The sequence below is a fragment of the Falco punctatus genome (genome assembly GCF_963210335.1).
Source record: "Falco punctatus genome assembly, chromosome: 6".
Lineage (NCBI taxonomy): Eukaryota > Metazoa > Chordata > Aves > Falconiformes > Falconidae > Falco > Falco punctatus.
Window position 1 is genome coordinate 17,160,480 of NC_137585.1, and position 26,397 is coordinate 17,186,876.

General features: G+C 40.0%; 1 protein-coding gene across 3 annotated transcripts in view; it reads left to right on the top strand.

Annotated features, from left to right (window-relative positions):
• The window catches only part of ITPR2 (inositol 1,4,5-trisphosphate receptor type 2), a 269,466-nt gene that overhangs the window by 169,474 nt on the left and 73,595 nt on the right, over positions 1-26,397 (top strand). For all 3 annotated transcript variants that reach the window (XM_080392861.1, XM_080392862.1, XM_080392863.1), the window contains 6 exons: positions 18,416-18,524; positions 20,191-20,378; positions 21,673-21,856; positions 22,453-22,709; positions 23,656-23,856; positions 25,817-25,927. In XM_080392861.1, coding sequence (XP_080248987.1) covers positions 18,416-18,524; positions 20,191-20,378; positions 21,673-21,856; positions 22,453-22,709; positions 23,656-23,856; positions 25,817-25,927 — 1,050 coding nt within the window. The remainder of the gene's footprint in view (positions 1-18,415; positions 18,525-20,190; positions 20,379-21,672; positions 21,857-22,452; positions 22,710-23,655; positions 23,857-25,816; positions 25,928-26,397) is intronic.

Here is a 26,397-nt window from a genome sequence, read left to right on the forward strand (position 1 = left end):
TAGTGTTCTCTTGTGGCACAGATCTAGGGCAGTAGTCATTTGGATTAAGAGAGTTTAGGTTTTGCTTGTGCCCCTTTTGCATTTGTACATTGTGTGCCGCGAAGGCTGAAAGTTCTGTGCTAGCAAAAACTCGGGGTGCCTTCAGCGCAAAATTTTTTACAGTGTCTAGAAACTCACCCACTGCCAAAAACATGTGACAAAACATTGAAGGAGTCCACTTTCCTCTGTTAGATAGGTCTGCAGAGAAGTTGGAGGAATACATGTTATTTGATTGTGAAACATGCACATCTGTATTCAACTGAATCTTACAAGCAGAAAGCACCTGACAGGCACACCTAGCTGCAACTGAGATCAGCTCCAACTTCTCTGCTTACTTCTTAGCTTGTAAATAGCAGCTCTTCCAGCATGCTGTTGTTTAGCCATGCTTTATGAAAGGGTTTGACCATTACAGCTTTGCAATAAATACATCTGTAATCTTGTTGTAAAAGCATCTTAATTAGTGATATGAGCCAGCTATGAGCACTGCATTTGATCCATTTGAGCTCATAGTTGTAGAATAGTTTATATTACCATAAATCTCCTTGAGATTGATTTTTTCATCCCCTGAAATGTAACACTAGCCTCATCTGCACCTGAACTTCTTTTGTGTATAATTTGATACCAAAAGCAGGAGAAAGTGTCTCAAGTGATTTCCTGTGAACCTTTGCTCTAGGTGAAGGAAGACACAGATGCATTCACTGTTTGAAAAATAGTTGACTGGTGGATCAATAGATCAGATAGTTTGGTGGACAGGGGTCCTTTGCCACTATTAGACACAGTGGTATGAAGCAAATTTTCTGTTAAGAGCGACTGTCTGCCAGGTGGAGTGGTACTTAGGCCAAGAGATGGGCTTGCAGTTGTGAAGCCATGCTTGTCCAGCTAAGAAATCTGTGGCATTTATCTGTCAACTACTGAAGGCACATTTAGCATCTACTCACAATGACCCAGTGATCTTTGAAGGATGTAGGAATACAGTGTATACATGTGAAATGGCTGTCCTTTAACGTAGTGAGCATGCGTTGTACCATAAACCCTGTGGTAGATATTTACAGAGTTAACTTACGCTGTTAAATGCAAACTTTAAAGGGAGAGCTTTTTGTAATCAATAGTAGAGTTATTTTTAACTCTGGCTGCATCTCCTTCTGCCTCTGTTGTGTTGGCTCAAGTCTGGAGTCCTAATTTAGGTAAAACTTTAGGCAGGAGGACAATATTGCGAGACAAGCTGCCTACCTGCAAGTCTCATTATCATGAGTGCAAGCCGAGGACCACAGCATCTTTCAGGAGGGGACTGTAAATAAATGTGTGCAAGATCTGGCTTTTTCCTCTCGATCCTGCTTTTGTCTTTTACTTTATGGTACTAGATTTATATTCATATGTCAAGAAACAGATCATGATGGTTATCTCCCTATTCATTGTTATTTTGCAGTGTTTTTATGAGGCCAGTAGCCTAATGCTGCAAAGTTGTTTGTAATGTTAAGCTTTTACACCTAAAGCAGTGAGGTATCCATGGTAACTGTCTTGCCTGTACACGGTACCCCAGGCTGCCTTTTCACACAGGTCAGAGCACGCACATTCCCAGATACTGACTCAATTTAGTCTGCCTTAAACATCAGGTATTTTAAAAAGACACTGGCTCTAACTTTTTTTTTTTTTGCTTTATAGAATTTCATATTTAATTAGCCATTTGAGCTTCTGTATTCTGCTCGTGAAAAGCAATACAAAAGCTTTTCCCACTGTAAATACATCTGTTGCCCAGACCTATTCAAATTAAATGTAAGTCTTGTGCTGAAAATATTAAGGGCTTGGCAGCAATGAAATTCCAAATTAAAGTTTCTACTTTAGCACTGAAGAATCATCCTAATGTGAAGTTTACCATAGCACGATTTCATCTAAGTCCTCTGTTAGATACTCAGTATAAACAGTTTCCTTTGATTTCTCTTTAGTTGAGGGTACTCCAGGGCTAGACTCCAAAGATTATCCTCCTTCCTTCCCCATCTTCTTGTTGATTTGCGGAATGCATGTTCACTGAAGATTGGTTTCTGTTCTAATCTATAATGATTTTTTTGCTGTTGTCTGAGGTACTTGCCTGCATATAACCAAAGCTTGAAAAGAATTCTCTGCAAAACTGAGTGCTGTGCTTGGAACTTTTCTCACCTGTCAGTCTACCTCCATCTTAAGCTTGTCCTGTCCTTTTTTGGACATATTTTTGCTTCGTCTTGGTTTGTTCTGTCAGTTCCAGTGCTTTTGCTATGTGGAATCATCTGATGTGTTTCTTTTGAGTGTTCAGGTTAGTGATTTGAGTGTGGAGGAGGAGGAATGGGCTCAACTTTTAACCAGATGCTTCTTTCCTAAATGCTTGCTTGCCCTTTTCCAGTCTCCTTCAGAACTGTTTTACCAAACAAGGAGGCATGATTACCAGAGTTACTGAGGGGGAGAAGCTACAAATCAAGTGTCACATGTATTGTAATGTGTCATTGCTACAGCCAGGGGACAGGGAGGAAAAAGGGAAATTCAGAGGGGACAAGAATTAAGAAAAAAAGATGGAAGACAGCAAAGGAGGAGAGACAAAATCCAGATCCTTTCCCGATCTTCTACATCATCCCTTCTGCACTACATAAATCTATCAAGCTTTTGGCCGAGCCTCAGCAGCTCTGGGTGCCACAGCTAGAATACTAATACTTGTTTCTACATATAGTGAATTTTAGGCCAGAGAAGGACATTAAGTATGTAGGCAGAGACGTCTGTGTGACACTTACTCCTCAGCAGTCAAAAAGTCATTTCATCATCAAGTGGACTCACAGGGAGACAGAAAGGCTCTTAATATGTATAGGAAACCAATTTATGTAACAAAGTCATTGCAAAGTTGTAATTAATCAAAGGACCTAAATAATGGTGACATTCTGGGCAGTCTTATTTAGGGCTAAATGAGGGATCTGGTGTTCATAGGCTGTCATCAGAACTGAGAAGTCTGATGCTGTGGCTGTCTCTGCCATGCATTCTTTAGTGTCTTAGAGGATGAGGTATTTGGATTTTGTTAGTACAAGAACAGAAAAGTCATCCGTGGGTTGCAGAAGGACAAGTTTGGAGAGTTACCTGACCGAGCAAGTGACCGTGTGTACCCAGGTTAACACCAGCAGAATGTCTTGCTGAAGAAGGGAGCCTAGAGCTTCTCTCTAAGAAGCTTCCTTTTGTTTAAAAGCTACTGTTTCTACCTGCCATAATTTTTATATAAACCAGTAGTATTTTGCTAAGCAAAGATGAAGACAGATAGATGAAATGCAGACCTTTTTCATCTTAGGATTTTGGTGATGCATTCATTCTATTGTTACGGCAATCCTGCTTTTTGCCTGTTGAATATAGGGTTCCAGATGATGTTTTGGGTCACTGTAGTGCTCCACTCTGGGTGTCCCCCTCATCAGAGATTTCATAAAAGCAATGTTTCTCTCAAATCTACATGGCGCTGCACAGATTTTTGGATCCAGTACAAATAGACTTGGTACACTTCATGTTCTCTTTCAAACACATGCGGATTGCCAAAGAGGATCAGACCAGGGGATTAAGAGTGCTGTCTCTTTGTGTGGCCATCACCAGATACTTCAGAAGGTCTAAGAATCCCCCACTGCAGGCAGAGTTTAAGTTTCCTATTCTTCCTGAAGTCTTGGGATAATCCTTAACAGTAAGATCATAAATCTGTGGCCCCTAAAGCATGAGATTTTGTCTTCTTTCCCATAGTTGTTTTTTTAACATTTGCTATTGTAACTGGTTTTGCTTGTTGTCTATATAAATTCCCAAATCCTCTTAGAGTCTTGGTGAATTCTTGGCCTTGGTGACTACCCAGTGTATTGAGTTCTGCCATCTAATTATGTGTGGGTTAAAAGTATTTCTTTATCACTTTTTCATTGACCATCTTTACATTCCACTGAAGGCCTTTTCTTGGGTGGGAAGGGAAACAGGAATTCCTGACCTCCCCATCTGCTGACCATTCATACTTTTCTGTAATGTTGTCAGATCTTTTATCTCTTTTCCAAGACGAGCAATCTCAATCTTTAATACCACAGTATTTCTACACCTTTGTGTGCTTTCAGCACTTCTCTGAGACTTCTAGGAGATGGCAACCTGTAGTAAACATGGAACTTCAGATGAAACTCTGCCATTGATCTAACTTAGGGCACCAACTTTGTCTGTACTATTTTCCGCCCTATGCAACCTTTTAAAAAGCTTTTCGTGGAGATATGCTAACTAAGTGCAGCTGCATTCAGAATAGAGGATTTTACTAATAGTCAGAATAGCTTGAGCTGTGAATTACGGAGCCCCTAAGACTGTTGGTGGGTTTTATTTTGTATTCATTCAAAGCACCGACTGGCTGACATGCATATAGTCTGGTTCTTAGTTGTTGGAACTGTAAAGTTCATCTTTGTTTTCATAATACCATGGAGCCCTAATGTTTCATAATGCCACGGAGCCCTAACGTTGGGATGTTGCGTGGCATTTCTCATAGAGATGTCATTAGTGGGGATATCAGTACTCTTGAAATACAGTAGAAAAAATGGCAGCCAGTTACAGGACCGTCCAGAGCAGGTTTTCTGCAGGCTTGCCATCAATCTATGCTGTACTTAACAGCTCTAAAGAAGTGTATGACATTGTATTTCCATAGCTACATGCTGTGCATGTAGGAACATTTTAGTGATAATATATTTCTCCTTGGAAGCAATAGAAATTTAGGCATTATAATGGCAACAGCTTTATAATAAATGTATCCTAAAATATATTATGATGAAACAGCTACTGCACATGCGTAGCAGTCTTATCCGTGACATAAATAACTCAGCAATTTTAGCAAATATTAACTATAAAGGGGCAATTTAATATTATGGGTGAGCAGCTTGCATGTTAAATTTTGTATAAACATGAATCTGTCTTTAGTAGTGGGAATTGAGACAGCCTCATGAAAATGTGTCTTCGTCTCCCCCTTGTCTCTACCTTTGAATAGCTGATTTAATTTCAAGCAAATTTTGGTCATTCTTTCAACCGGTTCTAGAGTGGCTTCAATTTGTTTTGGTTTTTAGTGTGTTTTTTCCTGTTCAACCTAGAAGAGAACTTTTTCCTGATCTTACGAAGCTTAGCACATTGCTGCTGAAATAAGACAACAGCTAAGAAGCTATTGAGCTCTGGCATGACAGCTAATATACTGCTGAAAGTTATTAAAAACAAAATTTTACTGTCTTAACAATGTTTTAGTTTCATTCAGCAACTTTATCTAATAGAAACAGTTTATGAAACTTCTGCTGCAGTGTTATGCAAAGTCAGAATTGTTTCCATGGCACTCTTCAAAGAGCGTTAATAGGTTTATTTGTTTGAGCTGATGAAATCTTAGACTCCAAGAGTAGAAAGCTGATATTGGCCTCTAATTTAAAAGGGAAGATTGAGAACTGCTTTGAAAACAGAGGTTTTTCCAAGTCAAAGTTGTCTTCAAAAATCAGAATGTCTGTCATCGTTTGGAAGAGACGCTCTGTTATAAAAACTTCAGATATGCCAGGAAAGACCACCTCCAACACCAAGTCACTGCAGTTTTGTGAATCAGTAGGTAAAAGCCAGGATATACCCTGAATGAGCCTGGATAGATGCTTAGCCTGCTCACTTATTATTGGCATTAATGGGAGTTGAGGTAGCTTGGCCTAACCTAGGGCCTGAACCAAGACCTCCCTCCTGGGGAACAAACCTGCCAAATGCCTTTTTTCCAGCCTCATGAGGAATTCAGGGCTCAGGTTATCCTAGAGCCCAGCTCCCACATGGCAGCACAGCCTTTGCCAGCACAGAAGCAGAGTCAGATCTTCAATAACATTATTTTGGTTGTAAGATTACCCATTTCTCATACTTTATCAAGGAATCCTTTCCTTCTAGTGTGGCCTTACCTTGTAATCCTGGATTGCCCATTAATTCTTAGTTACTTCTTGGGCTCCGTTGCTGGCAGTGGATGTGCTGATTTGCTGTTTAAGGAAGAGAAGATGCAGCACTTAGCAATGATAGATTGCAAAGATGGTAGAGTTTTCAGTTCTTGGTGAAGTAAGTAGTGGGGTCAGCAGAACCGCTGCCTTATACTTCTGGAGGGCCAACTTTGGCCTGTTTAGGAAACTAGTCAACAGAGTCCCTTGAGAGGCTGTCCTGAAGGGCCCAGGGGTCCGGGAAGGCTGGATATTCTTCAAGATGGGAGTCTTAAAGGTGCCAAGGTGCATGCCATCCTCGTGCTGAAAGAGAAGCCAGCGGAGAAGAAGACCAACCTGGCTGAATGGAGAGCTGTGGCTGGAACTCAAAAAAAGGAGAGTTTACCACCTTTGGAAGAGGGAGCAGACAACTCTGGAGGACTATAAGGATGTCTCAAGGTTATGTAGGGAGAAGATTAGAAAAGTAAAAGCCCAGCTAGAACTCAGGCTGGCCAGTGCTATAAAAGATGACAAAAAACATTTTTACAAATACATTAAAAACAAAAGAAGGGCCAAGGATGATCTGCATCCTTTATTGGATGTGGGGGGAACATTGCCACAAAGGGTGAGGGAAAGGCTGAGGCATTTAATGCCGTCTTTGCCTCAGTCTTTAATAGCAAGACCAGCTTCCCTCTGGGTACTCACCCCCCTGAGCTGGAAGAACGGGATGAGGAGGAGCAGAACTGGTTGCTCATGGCTTGGACGGGCGTATTCTATGCTGGGTAAAAACCTGGCTGGATAGCCGAACCTGAAGAGTGGTGGTGAACGGAGTTACCTCCAGCTGGCAGCTGGTCACAAGTGGTGTTCCCCAGGGCTCAGTGTTGGGGCCAGCCCTATGTAATATCTTTATCGATGACAAAGGGATCAAGTGCACCCTCAGTAAGTTTGCAGGTGACATTGAGTTGGGGGAGTGTTGATCTGCTTGAGGGTAGGAAGATTGTGCGGAGGGATCTGGACAGGCTGGACTGATGGGCTGAGGACAGTTGTATGAGGCTCAACGAGGAGAAGTGCCGGGTCCTGCACTTGGGTCACAACAGCCCCACACAATGCTACAGGCTTGGGGAAGAGCGGCTGGGAAGCTGCCTGACAGAAAAGGACCTGGGGGTGCTGGCTGACAGCCGTCTGAACATAATCCAGCAGTGTGCCCAGGTGGCCAAGAAGCCACCAGCATTCTGGCTTGTGTCAGAAACAGCATGGCCAGCAGGGTGAGGGGAGTGATTGTCCCCCTGTACTCAGCCATAGTGAGGCTGCACCTCGAATACTGTGTTCAGTTTTGGGCCCCTCACTTCAAGAGGGACATAGAGGTGCCGGAGCATGTCCAGAGAAAGGCAGTGAAGCTGGTGAAGGGTCTAGAGAATAGTAAGTTTTGTGAGGAGCAGCTGAGGGAATCAGTTGTTTAACTTTATAGAGAGGAGGCGGCTTGGGGGGATCTTACTGCTCTATAACTACCTGAAAGGAGGTTGTAGACAGGTAGGTGTTGGTCTCTTCTCCCAGATAACAAGTGATAGAACAAGAGGAAACATCTTCAAGACATCTTCAAGTTGTGCCAGGGGAGGTTTAGATTGGACATTAGGAAGAATTTCTTCACTGAAAGGGTGGCCAAACATTGGAACAGGCTGCCTGGGGAGGTGGTGAAATCACCATCCCTGGAGGTATTTAAAAGACGTGTAGATGTGGTGCTTAGGGACATGGTTTAGTGGTGGACTTGGCAGTGCTGGGTTAATGGTTGGACTTGATGATCTTAAAGGTTTTTTCCAACCTATATGATTCCATGATAGCCAAGTGTCAGCAGCTACATCCTTGCAAGTCAGTAGCAAGGATCTGAGCTTCTCTTAGCACAGAGCATCAACAAGTATGCTGGAGAAATTTGCTTAATATTTACTTGATATTTACTACCTCTGACAATCAAAGTCATGAGTCAGGCTCCTGAAAATGATGAAACTGCTTTGGTTTAATTTCTTAATGATCAAAACCCCAACAAGATATTTAGGGGTTTTTTTGTTTGTTTGTTTTTCTACCCTTCTGGCTCTGGCCACACAGATTTCACATTTCCAAGTACTATTCCTGGGACCAGGAACGCTAGAAATTATGTGAGGGGTGCACGTTTTTGTTTTGGATTATTTTTTTTTTTAATGTGAACTGGAATTTTCATACAAGCACGTAACTCTAGGTGCTGAACTTAAAGTGCCAGCTATCATGAAAAGGATAATACAATCGGGAGAGCTGGCATTAATGGGAGAGCTGGCATTAATGGAAAATTCCCAATTAAGCTTACTGGAAAATTATTCAAACTACTACCTTTTAAAATGTGGGAACATAAATTACAAATACTTTCAAATTATCCCTGTCAAAATGGGTAGCTAGTAAAGACTTATGTGCTAAATTTGTAGTGTTTTCTAACTTTACTCTTCTGTTAGTCTGAAATGCCTCCTAATTTCGTAGATATAGCAGAAACAGTACAGTTTTACTCCAGCTGGCATTTGTTCTCCTCTGCTTAGAAATGGAGGAAGTTGCTTTGTTTTCTTTGCCATGCTGTGCAGCATAGACCGGAGGGAGAATCTGCTTCTCGCTGCAGTTAGCACTTAGGACATCTCATGCTGTATTTTGACCCCATCCAGGCCATCCTTTCAAGCTGACGTGCATTCATTTTCCAGCAAGGTAGATGCTAAGACTATATTCCTATATACCATTGATAACACTAGCAGTTTAAATATTGCTGCTGCTCTGAACTGCCGCAAGGTTGGCTTCCTTTAGCCACTCGTGCTTCGCTGCATGGGTAGGAGCTGCTTAAACATGTTTTAGCATGTTTTCCTTTGCAGTATCCACAGTCTGTGCCAGACTGTAGGAGTGTGAACTCACTTGGCCCAGCTTTGTATGTTGGCTTGTCACAAATTTAAAGTAAATTCAGGTCTATCCTTTTAAGTTCTTTAAGGCCTGATTTTGTACAGTCTTTAAGCACGTAGAAAGGCAAGTATACTTGAAGGTAGACAACAACACACACACACACAAACATTTGTTTTTCTCCTTAATGCCTGAAGTCCAAGAAATTGAGAGCATCCCTGAGAAGAAAGACTTGGGCGTCCTGGTGGATGAGAAGATCAACATGGACCAACAATGTGTGGTTGCAGCCCAGAAAGCCAACCAAATCCTGGGCTGCATCAAAAGAAGCATGGCCAGCTGGCCAAGGGAAGTGGTTCTCCCCCTCTACTCCACTCTGGTGAGACCCCACCTGCAGTGCTGCATTATGCTCTGGGCCCTCAACATGAGAAGGACATGGACCTGTTGGAGCGTGTCCACAGGAGGGCCATGAAGATGACCAGAGGGCTGGAGCACCCCTCTGGTGAAGACAGGCTGAGAGAGTCGGGGTTGTTCAGCCTGGAGAAGGCTCCAGGGAGACCTTATAGCGGCCTTCCAGTGCCTGAAGGGGACCTGCAGAAAAGCTGCAGAGGGACTTTTTACAAGGGTATGTAGGGACAGGACAAGGGGTAATGGCTTTAAGCTGAAAGAGGGTAGATTTAGATTAGGTATAAGGTAGAAATTCTTTACTGTGAGGGCGATGAGGAACTGGAACAGGTTGCCCAGAGAAGCTGTGGATGCCCCGTCCCTGGAAGTGTTCAAGGCCAGGCTGGATGGGGCTCTGAGCAACCTGGTCTAGTGGAAGGTGTCTGTGTCCATGGCAGGGGGGTTGGAACTAGATGATCTTTAAGGTCGCTTCCAACCCAAACCATTTCATTATTGTATGATTCTATAAATCAGCAATAATGTGGTGTCTGATTTCCTCTAAGATTGCAAGGGGTGTTCCTCAGAAGCATCAGGTGTGCTGGTCATTCTCTCAGTCTAGTTCTCAGGGCGCTGTAGTTGGGGTTGCGGATCATTGTCAAAAGCACATCTGTAAATCATGGGAGGACAGAATCTGGCAGTTACGCGTACTGGATGTAGTAGCATTCAGGCAGAAATGAGTGGCATTAGAGGAAAAATAGTTTTGATGAGGTCTCAGGATTGTTTTGAGACAAGGCACATTTCTCGTGATTATTTTGCAAGGTAATAAATGCTGAGAAATAGTTTCTTTTAATGATGCTATCTTTTTTTTTTTTTAATAATATAGACATACAGGGTAGTTCTAGCTGAGCAATTAGTATTTACTGGGATTATTGCTATATAATGGAGAAGATGGCACAGGTCACAGCTTAATGACATTTCCACAGTAAAAACCCAAACCATGAAGTACTCATTTGGTATTAATACAACCCAAAACTCATGTCAAATCCACTGAAAAATTTCCAGAGGCCCGGTAACCTGGATTGCAAAATAATCCTGATAACCTGATTTGGAAAATGCATAGGTTTCTTCAGACGTAAGCAGTGACATGAGTACCTGGAATGCCTTAGAACAAATTCTGAATTTCTGAAATGTCTTCATCAATATTTACTAACAGACAAAGGATGAAGTCGTGAAATCATTGGAGCTGGTGGTGGGTAAAAATGAGCAGGTGAAAACTGAAATATAGAAGTGGCTCCTCAGCCACTTTGCAAATCCTGAGCCACCAAGTGATGATCCTAGCATATCTCATGCAAAATAGGACAGGCAGTACATCTGCAGTGCATACCTTACCTAGTAAATCGGGTATCAGTAATGCTTTGGCTTTGAAGTTCAACGTAATAGCAACACAGCGAAACAGAATAATGTAATGAAAATACTGTTTGGCCACTTCTATTATTTTTCCCTAAGCTACCTGTTTCAAATTGCTCTTAAAACGTCAAAGCACAGTAGCACTCATAAGTATGCATCTGGAAATTAAGTGTCTGTTTTAGTAAATATTCACGTTAGGACACTTAGAGGTAAATTGTTCTTGTAGAGCATGAGGAGTTCCACACAGAAATCCTGTAACAAATAATAGGATTTGTGTGCATAACTCCCTTCGCGTTGCTTTGAAAGTTTACCCCCTGCAGCATAAGAGTTGGATAATTTTAGTTGTTGAAAATTATGCTTTTCAATTCTGGTCTTTTTCTACAGTATGTTGCTGATGGTGCAGTCATAAATGCTTCTGAACAATCGTGATCAAATCTTACATTGTTTTCTTTCAGTGGTGAAGAACTTGGGTTATTGAGCATCTCAATGCTTTACCTTGTGCTAGAGAAAGTTGCAAAGGAAGGATTAATTACACAGGTGCAAACATGATCTGTTTTATAAGTGCACAATTTATGACTACTGATGGAAACAACGTAACCAAATGAGCAACAGGAGAAGTGACAGATATTAACAATAATACTTGCCCACAACAAAGACCTGTTCTATATATGCACCTGTATAAATACATATATAGATCTTACATTTGGATCAAAAAAAAAAATGGAAATTTGACAGCTAGTAATATTTTATGGGCCAGTGGTAAAATTTTTCTAATATGCAAAATCAAACTGTATTTTAAAACTGTCTGCTTCTCAGTCTAAGTCAGAATGCCCCAATGCTGAGGTTTTCACTAATTCAAACAGGTTTTCTTTCCTGATGCATCATAGTGGAGACTTTTAGAGATACTGCTAAAAAAACCACAACCCACCTTTCTTTTAATAAGAGACTTTCCTGAGTTTCTTCAGGGTGCAAAATTGGACAGTTACGAGGCAAAAACTGGTTTTCTTGCAATGTGTCCAGTATTCTTTTCACTATCTCTATTGAAAATAGAATGGCAATAGCATATATTTTGCAGTATTTTGCTACTTAAGCTTCCAGCTTTCTATGGAACCTGGAACTGCAAAGGAAAGAAGAATTAAAAGACTGCCAAAAAATTAACTGCTTTTAAAACCAGTGTAGTTTGAGTTTAGAGAAGGGTTGTTTGTGGTCCTTCATTTTATCTGAACCTGTTAATGAACCTCTGCACTAGGTTACAGCCTCAGGTTTGTCAGTTAGCATTTGTGATGTAGGCAATTTGTATTAAGACACGTGGGATTAATACCAGATTTGTGTAGGATTGAACAATGGCACATTTGAAATGTGGGGTGTCTGCCTAATGAGAGACAGCTGAGAGGTGTGGGTGGCCAGTTCTGCTCTCCTAGGAGAACTGTGTCATGAAGTCTGGTGCATATTTTGGGTTTTTTTCTTTCTAGAGTTGTATAAAAACTTTTGCCAGGCAAAGTACATGTCTGCTTCTTCTCCTCCTGAAGTTGCTAGCAAATTTCCTATTGATTTTAGGGGAAGCAGAGCTGGACACCAGCTAGACCCAACATCATGTTTAAAAGTGCTTTCTTCCTGGGGTGAGTGAACATCCCAGTGTGCAAATAACTCTGCTGTTGGATGCCATATTTTATTGGTAAAAATATATCCATTTCAACTATCAGTTGGCTATGAAAACATCTTGTTGCAAAAAGATCAAAACCAGGAAAAAGCTCACTCTATAAAAACAAACAACCAACAACCAACACCCTAAAACAACCAACCTCCCCCAGCTTGCGAGCAGAAGACAGAAATTTTCCGCTTTGTGGACACAGTAGGAATCAAGACTCTGGGACTCTATTCCTAGTCTAGTGCTTGTGCAACACTGCATATGGTAGCTGTATGCCTCAGTTGATCTATTTTGGAGATGAGAAAATGTCTGTACCGTCTTACATTTTGAGGCTGAATCATAATTTAAAGGGTTAGAAAACTTCCATACATGGTATCTTCACAGAAGCCACTTGCACAAAACTACTTCTCCTGCCATGTTTTGATTCCAGGGGCAATAAGGAAACAAAATAGTTTGAAAATAGGTGAAAAACAACAAAAAAAGTCATCCTAAGGCAGACACTCAGACCAAGCAGAATAGAAATTTCATTTATAAATGATGAGAAGAAATGTGTAGAAGTAGGTGTATTTTTAACCGCCTTCATAGAAAGCCAGGCTTCTAGCCTCATCTATATTTACTACAGGAAAAGGTGGCATGATGTCTTCGTAGATTATGTGAGATGACATGTTTCTGTCACCCAGCTTGTTCTCCTAATGTAGACCACAAGATCTTCAAATAGTTTCTGTCTGAGAAGCCACGTAGTTGTGATTTAGTAACTGCCAGCAACAGAGACTATCACACCTCTTCTTAAGCTGTTCCAATAGCTAAATGCCATTACTGTTATATAAAACAAAAAAAAAATCATAACCCACAAACTGAGTAACACAACTGCCTTTACCTCTTTTCTAGCTGAATTTCTCTGTCTTCAGCTTCTCACTAGTGTGTCTTATACCTTTATCTTCTAGACTGGAGTCATCCATTATCAGATTTCTCATGTAGATAGTCAGAAACAGAGTTCATGTAGTTCGTGTTTAGACTGATAAGCTCAGTAGATGGGAAGCCTTGAATTTCTGATGAGACAGCATCTTTTACTCTCTAATCACTCTTGTGGAGCTTCTCCAAACCTAATCCAATTTGTCAGCATTCTTGAATTGTGGACACCAACTTGTGATGCAGTATTCCTATGATAATGTGCCCCTGCATGTGGAGAAGTAAGGTAGTGTCCTACCTAATAGAATCCTACATAATAGATCTGTTATCCTTTCCAGAATTGTGTGGGTTTGGGAGTTACCATTCCACTGATTTTTCACTTGAGACCTTCCATTCTTCCCCAGAGTCATGGCCTCCTAGAACAGAGCCCTCCATTTTCTGGTGTTCTGCTTTTTATTATTATTACATCTATAACTGGACATAATGAGGCTTATATTGTTTGCTTCTAGTCAGTTTAATAAATGATGCCTAGGTTGTTATTTGTGACTTGACCTCACCCCCTTTTCTACTTGTGCGCTTTTAAAGTGCTATTAATAATTATTTTCTGTGTCCTTCTATTTCACGGGAAAAAAATCAGGCAGACAATAAATACTGTATGAGGTTGCCCGTTAGAAGCCCATGCACTCATTTATGATTTCTTGCTTTAAATGGCATGTTGAATTCTGTCAGTGATGTAGCAGTTAAACCATTTGATGACTGTCCTTGTGGTGTTACTTAATCAAGAGTTTTGCCTGACAGGATTGTGTCACGCCACCGGTTTTAACAAACTACCAGAATGGTATTTTCATTATTAGCATAGTCAGAAGATAATCTTCAGAAGTTTGAGGTCTGTTTTTCTTAAACGCATATTGAAGCAATTATTACAACACATTACAACTGCTATTGGTTTATAGTAGCTTCCTTTAATTTTGTGTTAATGGAGCTCAAAATCAGCTCTTCCTTTCTTTTTCCCAGAATTGTTACCAAACTCACTGCAGTGGGTTTGGTATCAGTAAGAGGTATAAAAAGTACTCCCATGTACTTTATTAAGAGTATCATTTCACATTAGATTTCTCCCAGAGAGTTCTCTGGGATTTTATATCTGTTCCAAACTTCCTGAAAACCTGCATGAGTAGACCAGAGATCCCAGCCAGCTCGTCTTTTAGACTTGGTTGCAAGTTATTCACGTCTGAAGATTTAACAAGCCTAATTTGCATGCATCCTCCTGGACTAATACTAAAATATACTCAATACATTATCCACTATATCATAGAAATATTGGTTGACCGTGGCTGCCTTTTCTGTGTTATCACTGATAATCTGAGCATTTCATTATTTTAACATAGAGTGAAAACGGTAGAGATCACCACATCATCTCATTCAGCCTTCTGAACATCATAAATATCACTGCAATTCCTTAAGAAGTGTTCAAGGATATGTAAGATAGGACAAATAATTTTGGGGAGTGTTACACATTGGGCTTGTCCTGATATAAGTAACCATGACAAGCCTTACGTACCTCTCTCAGCCATTGTTTACCCGCACGGAACACCCCACCCTTATGCGGAACCAGCCTTTTGCAGGCTCGGAGAAGGAAAGTGAATAATAAACCATTGTATTAAATCATTTAAATCAAGTTTAAAGACCAACTAGTATAATGAAATACGGACTGAGAAAACGTAATTTGTTTGTGTCTACATGTTCCTATTGGAATAATTTTTTCCCTATTGGAAACTTCTGTCTGTCAATCCCTAGCTATTTAAAACTGCAACAACAATAACCAGTTGTTGCTTTCTTGTGTCCTCAGTCTTTATCCTAGCCTTTGTTAGAGACAATGCAGTGGTATTCACGGGCAACAATAAGACTTATGTTTCATTGTGTTTTTTTCAAAGCTATACAATGTTCTAGCCATTATAGAAGGATTGCAGTCAGCTGAGTGATGTTTACATGCCACTTCCATACCCTAATAAGAGGTATAAAAGAAAGCGTATTGTAGCCAGCAAGGGAGAGATTCAGCTTGTAAGGTTGGGACTTCTGCCATGTGTAGAAACCTAGTCAGGGAGGATAGCACTGTGCCGCCTAGCGTGCTTTTATTTTTGGCCTCTGCTTCAGTAACATGAGTGTCAGTAATAGTTGCTGCAGACTGGCTTATTCATGCTACTGCTGTGATCGTTTGCTTTTCGGCAGTATTAATTCTGTGGCTGTACTATGTTAGGAAACCATTTACAAGGACATCAATGGCATGGCTGTCTCACTTGCCCTGGCAGCAGTTTGTCTCATCCATATGATGGGGCTGTTCTTGAAAATGTGTTTTGCCATTCCCATAAAAGCGTACCCAGGCGCCTACACTAGTGGGATCAGCACTTCTTCTGGAAGCAGGGTCTTTCTGGCATTTTCTAGCTTGGTGCCTCACACAGTTATATGCTGGAGGTGACCGGTGTTTCTGATACATTGCATGACATTTGCGCATTTCTCAACTCCAGTTCATACGGCTGGGCTCTTCTGCTCTGTGCAATGGCAGCTAATTTCACAAGACTCAGGGAAGTCATATGGCTGCTAAGGGTCATCACAAAGGGGAGGAAGATCCTGAGCTTACAGTTACGTGAGCTGAGCCTGAGGGCACATTTTTGGCACAACTGTGAGCCAAAGCAGAGGTTCCACCACTTTCCTACTTTTCAAACACAACGTCCTGGACTTTTAACACCTTGGCTACTTAGAACTCTTAAGTGTTGTCTACATTCCTGGGAGATTAAGAGGAGTTAAAACAGAGCAGGAATCCTAATAATTAAGACTTGCTCTTTGCGACAAGAAGTGAAGTCTGTGCCTTAGTTTGGATAGGGGTAGAGCAGGTTTCCCCTTTCTGTAGCCAGCTGGAGAAGCATCTTCATATCACTGCCTCTCCTGGTGACTTTGAAGGTAATGAGGCAGGAAGATCTGAGCTGTGCTAACACTTACTTGCTGCCAGCCGATAAGACCCAAGCACTAAACCATTCAGTTAGTTCATTAGTCAAGTGCTATTTCATGATCTTAAACATTCTTCCTGATAAAATAAAGGCTGTTTTGATTGAACAACAAAGCTTGTGACCACGGGTATTGTTCTTAACTATATATAGATGAATTTTGCTGTTTCTTCCCGTGACTGCACTGTGACTGTTTATATAATTTACCACGGTGCTCTGTTAGTCATCAACAGGCTGCATAGATTGCTGGTTGAGGATGTTGCCTCAGGCTGAGTGTTAATCAAGTGGTATGGCAAATGCCAGCCTTTCTGATTAAAAGATCTTGTCTCAATGCAGTGCCCATTCTGGATGAGGTCCTAGTCTGGAGTTAGGAAGGGTTTCTGCTCTATGATCCTATTTGTGTGATACGATTTTACGATTCTGTGCTATATATGCCTGAGAGAGTTTGAAAAAGGACTTTATCCTGGTTCTTAGTACATCTTTATCAATTCTGGTGGGGACTTTTTTCTCTTCAATAGTATGTATGTCTTCTTCAGGAGATGAGGAAAATGAGGTTCACTTCCCTCTAAGACACCGGAGTTGCTCGCAGCTAGAGACAGGATGTTGAGAAGGAAGAGCTGGTGGTGCCCTTCGCCGTCTCAAAATCTCTTATGAGCTTGGTTAGTGTACCTTGTCCATGCATGCATGGTTAATCCCCATCACAAACTAGGCTGAAGAGGAATCTGTCTCTGTGTGCGGTCCTCAGAGACTTCTGGTTCTTTGTCTTCCTGTGTAGTCTAGAGCACACTGGCTTAAGCTCACCTGGAAAATCTACCTAATAAATTCCCTGGCACCACAGATGTGTAGGTGATGCTTTTTATTTTTCTTGCAGGCATTGTATTTATAGCTTTTGATATTTTACTGTAGGCCTTGTCCTTTTCTTGGCTGTTTGAGGGAACTCTGTATAGACTATTACCAAATTAAAACATCAAAATGGAAGAAAGGATGGTAGTTCTGTGTTGCCAGGCTACACATACCGAGTACTGCGTTCTGGCACTTGTTTGAGGTGGACAAGCCCATTGGCTTTGAGGTCCATGAAGCAGAGAAGCCCCACTGTGGCATGTGGTTACTCTTGGAAATAATGCTGAATTAACCATGGGAGCATGGGTAGTGCTGCTTGAGGTGTGTCTGGGTCTTGCTTCCCCAACTGCTTGCTGTCTGTGGTGGCCACAGAGATGTTTCAATTGAAAAGTTGACTGCTGCACTAATGAGCAGGCGCTGGTGAGCTGGTAAGTACTGAGAATGCTTGTGATGCACATATTTATAAGAACCATTTTTCATTAAAACCAGTAGGTGAGTAAAAGTAAGGGAGAAGTTATCCCATTTTACTGGCAAGCTGTTGAAATGAACAATTTTACCCCTTCTGTGGTAATCATCAGAGACCTTGCCATACTCTTTTCTTTATAAAATCTTAGGTTACGCATTCACCTACAGTTGTGCCACCTCCTGCCTCTGTAAAGCTAAGTATTGACTGCAGGTGTTCCCAAGAGACTGAAGACAAAATAAAAATGCCAAGTAATTGCTCCTCCCGACTCTTAATTCAACATGTCTTATGTTGCAGAACATAAGCAAAATGAAAGGGAAGATCTTCAGAGAGCTGCATGCAAATTTTGACTGGTTGTGGTTTTGGAAGTAAAGGAACAAGGAGATACAGAGAATGTGTTTTAAGCTGTTCTATCAAATGTCATATCACTGTTTTAATATTTCATGTGATGTGGCTTCTTTCAGGTGATCAGCTGGATTATCTGAGATCAGAGAAAAGGGAGTGATACTACTTAGCTTCAGAAAGTAGGAAGAAAGTGCTGCCATGGTGGGGTAGGGCACAGACACACTGACTGCACAGCATTGACTCTGTAAAATTTATTTCAATATACACATCTTACAAATAGCCAATAAGAATTATTGAGGTGGAGTTAGTTTATTTACAATCAATAAGTTTAAAATAAACTTGAAAGAAAGTTTATACAACAGTATTCTAGAACTCTTCCCATGAGATTTGTTGGGTAAGACCATTAGATGTTTGGGTTTTGGACAACTTTACTATTTGTATGCTTACTAATTATAATGCAAAGACCTAATAAATTATGTATCTATGTTAAACAGCTTGCTTTTCAAACAAAGGAAATTGGCCAGAAGTCTTAATTTCTTCTATTTTTATCTTTCTTTTAAAGGGCAACACTTTAAGGAAAATACTGCTATATCGCTACTTTAAAGGAGAATATGGAAGTGGTATGACTGGGCCTCTGTCTGCCAGCTACAGCAAAACGGCACAAGTGGGAGGTAAATCAACACAGATCATTTAAAGAGAACAAAATTAGCAGCACCATTTTTCTAATAGGCACATTGGAAGTGCTCCAGGGATTCAGCTGGTAAATAAATCAAACTCATTTTCTAACCAGTGAGAAGGGAGGTAGTATCAGACTTTTCCTATTTTTAAGTTGCATGCACTTGTCTCAGATGGCTGGTGTGCATTTGGTGGTACCAAAGTAGGGACTTTCCCCATGCCCCCCAACCAGTCATTCAATGTGTGTCCAACTGGTAACACCATTTTAATTTGCTGGTAAATTCACATCCAGAAATTCAGCAAAGCACAAAACATGTGAACAAAGATGTTGCTGTTTCTGGAAATTAAATATTTTTTTTAAAATTCCAGATCCTTTATTGATACATGAAAAAAATAAGATGCAAGGAAAAGCTTCTCACAAAGATCCTGGTTAGGCAGTGGGACAGATTTCCCCAGGGGGCTGTAGAATGTGTGAGTTGTAGTTAGAACTTTACCAGACAGACTCTGATGAACCTGCTGTTAACTACCACAAGCAGAAAGTTTCAGTAGATGATCTGTGTAGGTCCCTTATAACCTAACTTTTTGTATGATCCTGTTACAGAAGCCACGGGAAATTACTGTAGAGTGATTTCTAAGAAAACCCAAAATAGTGTATGTCATAGGAAATGAGACAGAAGCTAGATACAGAGCCAGGTCATTGCATTTTCAGCCTATATTAAAGGCATGCCCAGATTTGTGGACATTTCCAAATATTACCCAGCTGATCCTCCTTGACTATTTCAGTGTAGACACTGGAAATGTTTACAGTCTTAATATCCTGGACACCAAATTTTGCTCCCTAACACACAGGAGAGTAAAGATTTACTGTTTTTTTAGTTCTGTCTCTAAAAAGTTTGTGTGTGTATATATATTTGTGTGTGTGTATGGCTTCATCAGGAACAAAGTCTGAACCATTTTAACTGGTTTAATCAAAGCAGTACTGAGTGATTAAAGTAGTACTATATTTTTTCTAATTAAGTAGATGCAGTTACATCTATATAAACATAAGTATAGCAGGAAAGATGATAATCTGTGATAATAAAAGATGGTTGATTTAATGAACTATATGATTTAACAAAATTCCTTAAAACCACACCTTTAATTTGGATTAATTCACGTTTCTGTTCCTAAAGAAAGTCATTGTGATGTTAATGGTCTAGGAGTTCTATTGGCAAAAGCATTTAGCTTGAAAGACTTAGCCGTAACCGGAGTGAATTCACCAGGACACAATCTTTGTATAGATTAGGCCTGAGATTGAAAAGCAGATTTAAAAGTGGTCTCAGAGCACTGAACATGCACATAGTTCACCATATGCAGGAGTAGACTTAAAAAAGGGGGTTTGTGGACTAATCAGTGTAATTTCCAACTTCTTTATTATCTCAATATCAAGACAGAACAATGGTTTGGGGTTTTGTTTTATTTCTTACTCTCAGAACCCAACATTGCCATTTCACACAAAAATCTTGTTGGTATCAAGGGAAATTTTGCTTGAAACAGAAGTTTTAAATTAAATTTATTCCTATTGCTACTGTGTGTATGAGACAAATTATTATTACTAATAAATTCATTTTTATATACATAAGTGAACCAAAAATGAAAGGTATTTGTTTGTCTAATTTGCAGGTGGATTTTCAGGACAAGACTCAGATAAGTCTGGGGTAACCATGTTTGATATTCAGTGCCTTCTGGATAAAGAAGGTGCATCAGAACTAGTCATAGATGTTATAGTAAACACCAAAAATGACAGAATTTTCTCAGAAGGCATTTTGCTTGGTATTGCATTGCTTGAAGGTGGAAATACACAAACACAGGTATTTATTTCATTTGCTTGTTCACATATTGATTTTCAAATGCATGTAGTCTGGAGACAAAAAGAGCCTTTTTGCTGTGAGTTCTGTGAAACATGTATCACTCTAATATGTATATCTATAATACAAATGTAAATATGCCCTGTTACTTATCTCATAGTGTGTACTTTTCAATAGAAGAAGACATTTTTCAACTGTCCCTTTCTGTATAGCACAGTGTTTCTTTTAATGGGGCCGTTGCCATATAAGCATTGTCTCCAGTCTCTTAATTGTAATTAAAATTTACAATACTTTCAAGTTTATAATAACAATAAAATTAAGTTATTTTCTGGAAATGTTTAGGGACATTTATCAGAATCTCTAAAGAGAGAAAATTGGGAATTTGAGAAGACAAATATCCCAGTCCATAGAAAATAACTGCTTTAAACTACATATTCTCATTTTTGTGAATGGTATCCATCTCACCCAACTTTAGTCAAGTAAGGTGGTTGTTTATTCTTACTCTATGATCCACGGTTATCATAAGAGAGGAGAGATGGTGTGAATCACTCCCTGCATTTCCCTATACTTCATCATTGCCTGTGAAGGGAGCATAAATAACCAACTTACACCTCCTTGCAGGACTATACAAGTTAAATGAGAGGAATCCTATCCTGTAAAAAAGATAACACAGTCTGTGACCCTTAGAGAGCATCCAGAAAACATTAATGCAGTGAAATTTTGTTGCGGCTGTCTAAAATTAATTGTTAGGGGCTGTAAAAAGCTTTTACTTTAAGACAGAGTTTGTAAACTGTTGAAAGTGGTACTCAGTTTGCTTGACAGTAATAGTAAGGGACTGGACTTAATAACCTAAAATATTAATTCCGATTCTGTGTGAAGCATAAAAAAAATTATATAGTCTAAACTATAACAGTACTCATTAGATGCTTCATGCTTCCTCTTGTTGTTACATAATAACAATTACTTTTCACTATTATTTGTAGATGGAATACTATAACTCTAGAATGCCTGGAGAAATGGAGAGTGTCACAAAGTAATTTAACTTTAAGTGTAATATTGTGACATTTTAAAGGTTGCAAATAGCAGTGTTCACCATTTTATCCAAATTCAAAAATATTATCATCAATCTTTGTTACCAGCCTTGTATATCACTTTGTGAAAGAACTGGCCAGGCAGTGGCCAACATTTGTTCTGTGTAAGTGAAGTAATTATTCATCATTTGTTTCACAAAAAATAGTGTATTTTTGGATTTCCTCTTCCTTAGAAGACTGATACCTAAAGAATATATTTTTTGCAGTATTCAACTTACCAGCAACTGAAGGAGCAAAAAAAGTCAGAAAAATTCTTTAAAGTCCTCTATGACCGCATGAAAGCTGCTCAGCAGGAGATACGATCGACAGTGACAGTGAACACTATTGATTTGGGGAGCAAAAAGAAAGATGATGATAGTGACCTAACCATCTCTGTTCCCAAAAAGAGAGGTAAGGAGGCACCCATGTAAAAGAGGCGAGAAGTGCATTATATTCAAACTGCATGTACTGCACCACTGATACTATGTTAAGTTGATCAATAAGCTTTACTATTAATCATTGCTATTAATCATTTGCATCTTTTGACTGTTTTCCTCTATAGGCCATCTTTTAAGCCAGTTACAAGGAATTAGCTTTGTTGAAATTAGTGAAGCTATGCCAGTTTACACCAGTAGAAGATATAGAACCATATTTTTAGAGAAGCAGTAGTAGAGGCTGCTGCTAATAGGAATATTTCACAAGAGCAAGCACAGGAACTGATTTCCCACCCTGTGGTCCTTCTATTGTTCTCATCATTTATTGTATATGGGAGAGAAATAGTAGGGCTTTTTGTTTTAATGTTCTGTTTCACTCTGGTTTGTGGTTTATTTGGAACATGCTATCCCTGCATGAATGTTGCTTTGATACTCTTTGTAAGTTGCCTAGAGGACTTCGAAAAATTAGGCACCAATAAAGAAAAAGTTACATTCATTATTATTGTTTTCTTATTGTTTAATTAAATGAGGAGAAAGAGTTTCAAAAATGAGGGAAAATTATCTTCTTTTCAGTAAAGGACTCAACCCTGCATCTGAAAGAGGGTATGAAAGGACAGTTAACCGAAGCATCTTCTGCAACATCCAAGGCTTACTCAGTGTATAGAAGAGAAATGGACCCAGAAATAGATCTTATGGGTTCAGGGGCAGATGCTGCAAATGCAGAAGAGAAGTCCGCAGAAGAAGCAATCATGAGCCCTGCCATTGCAATCATGCAGCCAATACTGAGATTTCTTCAGCTGCTGTGCGAGAACCACAACCGAGAGCTCCAGGTAAAGTCTTTTTGCTGAGCTCCAAAAGAAGTATTACAGGAGCTGGAACTTCATAAGAAAAACGTGCCTGTGTCTGCCTCCTGTTACAGGGTAGGGGTGTCTAAAATGTTCTTCTTTTGGTCCAAGGAATAAAATAACTCTTCAAGAACCACTTGCTTGCTGTGGTTGAGCTCATGTTTGTGTCCTCAGAATTGCTTGGGGACTGTAGCATAGGTACATGGAATTGAGAAGTATCTAAATGTCCCTGTTAGTACATTTTCTGTGCGCAAATGGTGGATCACTTACCACAGGCGTGAAGACCACAGGAAGTTTCTGGGCAAGGTTTGGGTACTGCTCTTTTCCCTAGGTATTAAGATTGAAGGCTTTAAGATGCTATGTGTATCCCTGCTATCAGTTCCTCTGGTAGAAATTACTGTCCCCATAGCAACCTTTGCTAAATGAATTTTCTGCGGATATACCTCAGTGCCATGTCCAGCAGCCTCCTTTAAAGCAGTGTTGGGAGTGGTTTGAGCTAAGCTATTATTTTGCACTGACACTGCCAAGGAGCAGTCGTAATGTGCCAACCACACCTGCTCATCTGTGGGGCAAGAAGCTTTCAAGAGAAGTCGTAGTAGATGGATGGAGGCAGGTATCCAGGACATATACAAGACATTTAAGGCCAATGCACATGTTTTCAAAGTTCACTTTCTTAAGCCCTCCTTTCTCTACTGATTTAATCGGATAATAGTTCTCAATTGCTGCATGAAGGCCTAATATATTTTCTACAGTGCAGTGTACTTCAGTACCTAAGGTACAGCGGTTGTATGGTTGTAAATTGTACCGTTCAATATTTCATGAAAAAAGACTGTATTTGACTTGACTCTAACTCTTTCTTTTCTTTTTTTTTTTTTTTTTTTTTTTTTGTGTGTGTGTGTGTGTGTGTGTGTTCCTTTTCTCCATCCACCAGAATTTTTTAAGACATCAGAACAATAAAACAAATTACAACCTTGTTTGCGAGACCCTTCAGTTTTTGGACTGTATCTGTGGAAGCACGACAGGTGGGCTGGGCTTACTGGGGCTTTACATCAATGAGAGGAACGTGGCTCTTGTGAACCAGACGCTGGAAAGTTTGACTGAGTATTGCCAAGGTCCATGCCATGAAAACCAGGTAGGACTCAAATAACTTCTGGATGCAGAAGAGTATACCGAATTGTATGGTATCTGTGTGCTTATCATAAACTATTCAGTGTTTTTAATAACGCACATTCCACTTGCAACTGCTATGACTAGACTTAACACATTTCAAGCTTTCATAAGGCCTCAGCAATCCCTTTGAGTCAGAACTCAAAATGGACTCTTCCTGTAGTATGTCTTCTTATGTGGAGAGTTTCCAGTCCTTTTGGAGGGAGTTTAATGTCTTATGTCAGTGGGTCTGTGGCTTAAACCTCACTTTATGAGACTGGATTTTGAGTCACAGTTGCGGAAGTACATTGCAAACACAATCTTGTTTTCTTCATTTTCATACATTTTGCCTTTACTGTTTTTTATATAGGTTGCTAACACTTAATTTCCTTAATTCACATAACTGCCACAAAGTTTAACTTACTATCCTGCTATACTACCTAGCAGCATCTTAATTATAGTATCAGTAATGAAGTGGATGAGACTAAAGACCATGCTTCTGATCTTCTGTGCCTTGCTTGATGCAGTCTTTTTAAGTCATATAGCTGTGAATTTTGGTCTCTTCAGTGCCATGCTGAGGCAGTATAGAAAGGTAAAGAATGTAGTTCTGTGCTGCTATATTTGGTCTGAAGAGAACTGTAGTGAAGTTATCAAAGTGGATGAAATTGCAGAATTTTTGCTGTGGATTAGCAATGGGAAAATTGTGGTGAGCAAAATTACAGAGGCAATCTATTCTTGATACTAGAAGTAGCTGAAGAAATACATGCAGTATTAATGCTACTTCATTAATGTGCACAAATGAAGTGTAAAGTGCTATTATTGCCATTGCTGGTAATCAACTGCCTTTACTTAATAATTTAAAAATAAACAAACAAAAAAGTCCTTTAGTGGACTAATTTTTAAACAGTCATATTTAATTCACTAATGAATGGGAAAAACGTCTGTAAAAAAAGAATAATTACTGGACTGGAGATGAAAAAAACCACGTTTCAAGTTAACATGTTCTCCAACAAGTTTACTTGAGGAGCACTGGAGGAACACTGATAGTGGAAGGGAATGATTAGTTACACCTTATTACTTAGACCTACCTGCTGGGAAGTCACTCAGGATTGGAGTTGCACTTGTTTATACCAACTGCAAGTCTAATACAGTGCGTTTCAGAGGCAAATGCTCCACATTCATTTTTTCCCTCTCTCTGTCTTTCTGGAAAACTCCTTTCCTATTGTGCTGTAAACCTGCTAGAAGAAAAAATACCATAGGCTTTTGTATAGCTGACACTTGCCGACAAGGCTTAGAAGGTCCAGGAATCCACCTATAAAGGCGTTTGGGAACTTCTGCTCGTCATAGTTACAGTTTTGAATTCCATGTCCAGAAACGGTCTTTTATGCAGGACTTGCCCAGGTGCATGTGAAGAACCTTAGTCTTTGTGAACAATTCATGCTATAACAACGATATTAATACTGGTTGCTGAATGCAAATCAAGAATTTGAGTGTGCAAATTTGATTGTGCCTGCATTCGAGCATGTCTTTTATGTCTCTGCATGTGTATGCATCTCAGTCTGGCAGTGCTGCTGTGGGCTGCTGTCTGTAACTTGTACCACTTGGTGCCAAATCCTGCATGATTCACTACAAGCATATTTTAGCTTGCACCACCCTTTTTGCAGTTGTGTACTTCCCTACTGGCAGTGTTGGGGTCAGTTCTGTACTATACAAGTCACCCCAGCATCTCTTGTGGCACATTTTCAGGCTGCTCTGCTTTGGCTGGGAGGTTCATTGCTGTTACAAGGTCTTTCATGTCTGGGTCCTTGTTTTGGAAATTTGCTAAGGTGCATATTCTCTCTCTCCCTCCCCCTGCCCATCCTGTCTCCCTCTTTCCCCCCTTCATTCCCTCCCTTTCCTCTGCCTGTGCCCCCCCCGCCCCCGCCTTCTGTTCTCTTATTTTGCAGACTTGCATAGCCACCCATGAATCAAATGGGATTGATATTATAATTGCACTCATCTTGAATGACATAAATCCTCTTGGCAAATACTGCATGGACTTGGTGCTTCAGCTAAAGGTACAGTAAATTTAAATTTGTTTATTTAAATTTGAGTAATAGTAGAAGACATACCTATGCAAGAGCTCTAGGCAACCTGACATTTACTTAATCTTACCGTAGCATAATATACTCAACAGCCTTTGAAAACAAATGTTGCAAATGAATTCAGCTCTTCTTCTGAATCTTTATCAGGCCCTCTACCACAGGCCTTTTGACCCATGGTTGTGTTTGTGAGTATGCCCCCAGCTTTCTTTTAAAAAAAAAAACCCTATCAAACTGACACAACATAGCTAACATGAAGTGTCTATATTGTGGGCATAAAATCTCACAGGATTGATAAACAGCAGCACTGTACAGACATGTGACAAGTCAGGCATCCTCAGTATATACTGAACTCTTAAAAAATTACCTGAGAAGGAGATGTTGTGAAAAAAGAATAATATAACAGGTGACCTGCAATGTCAAATGAAGTTGAAAACAAGGTTAAA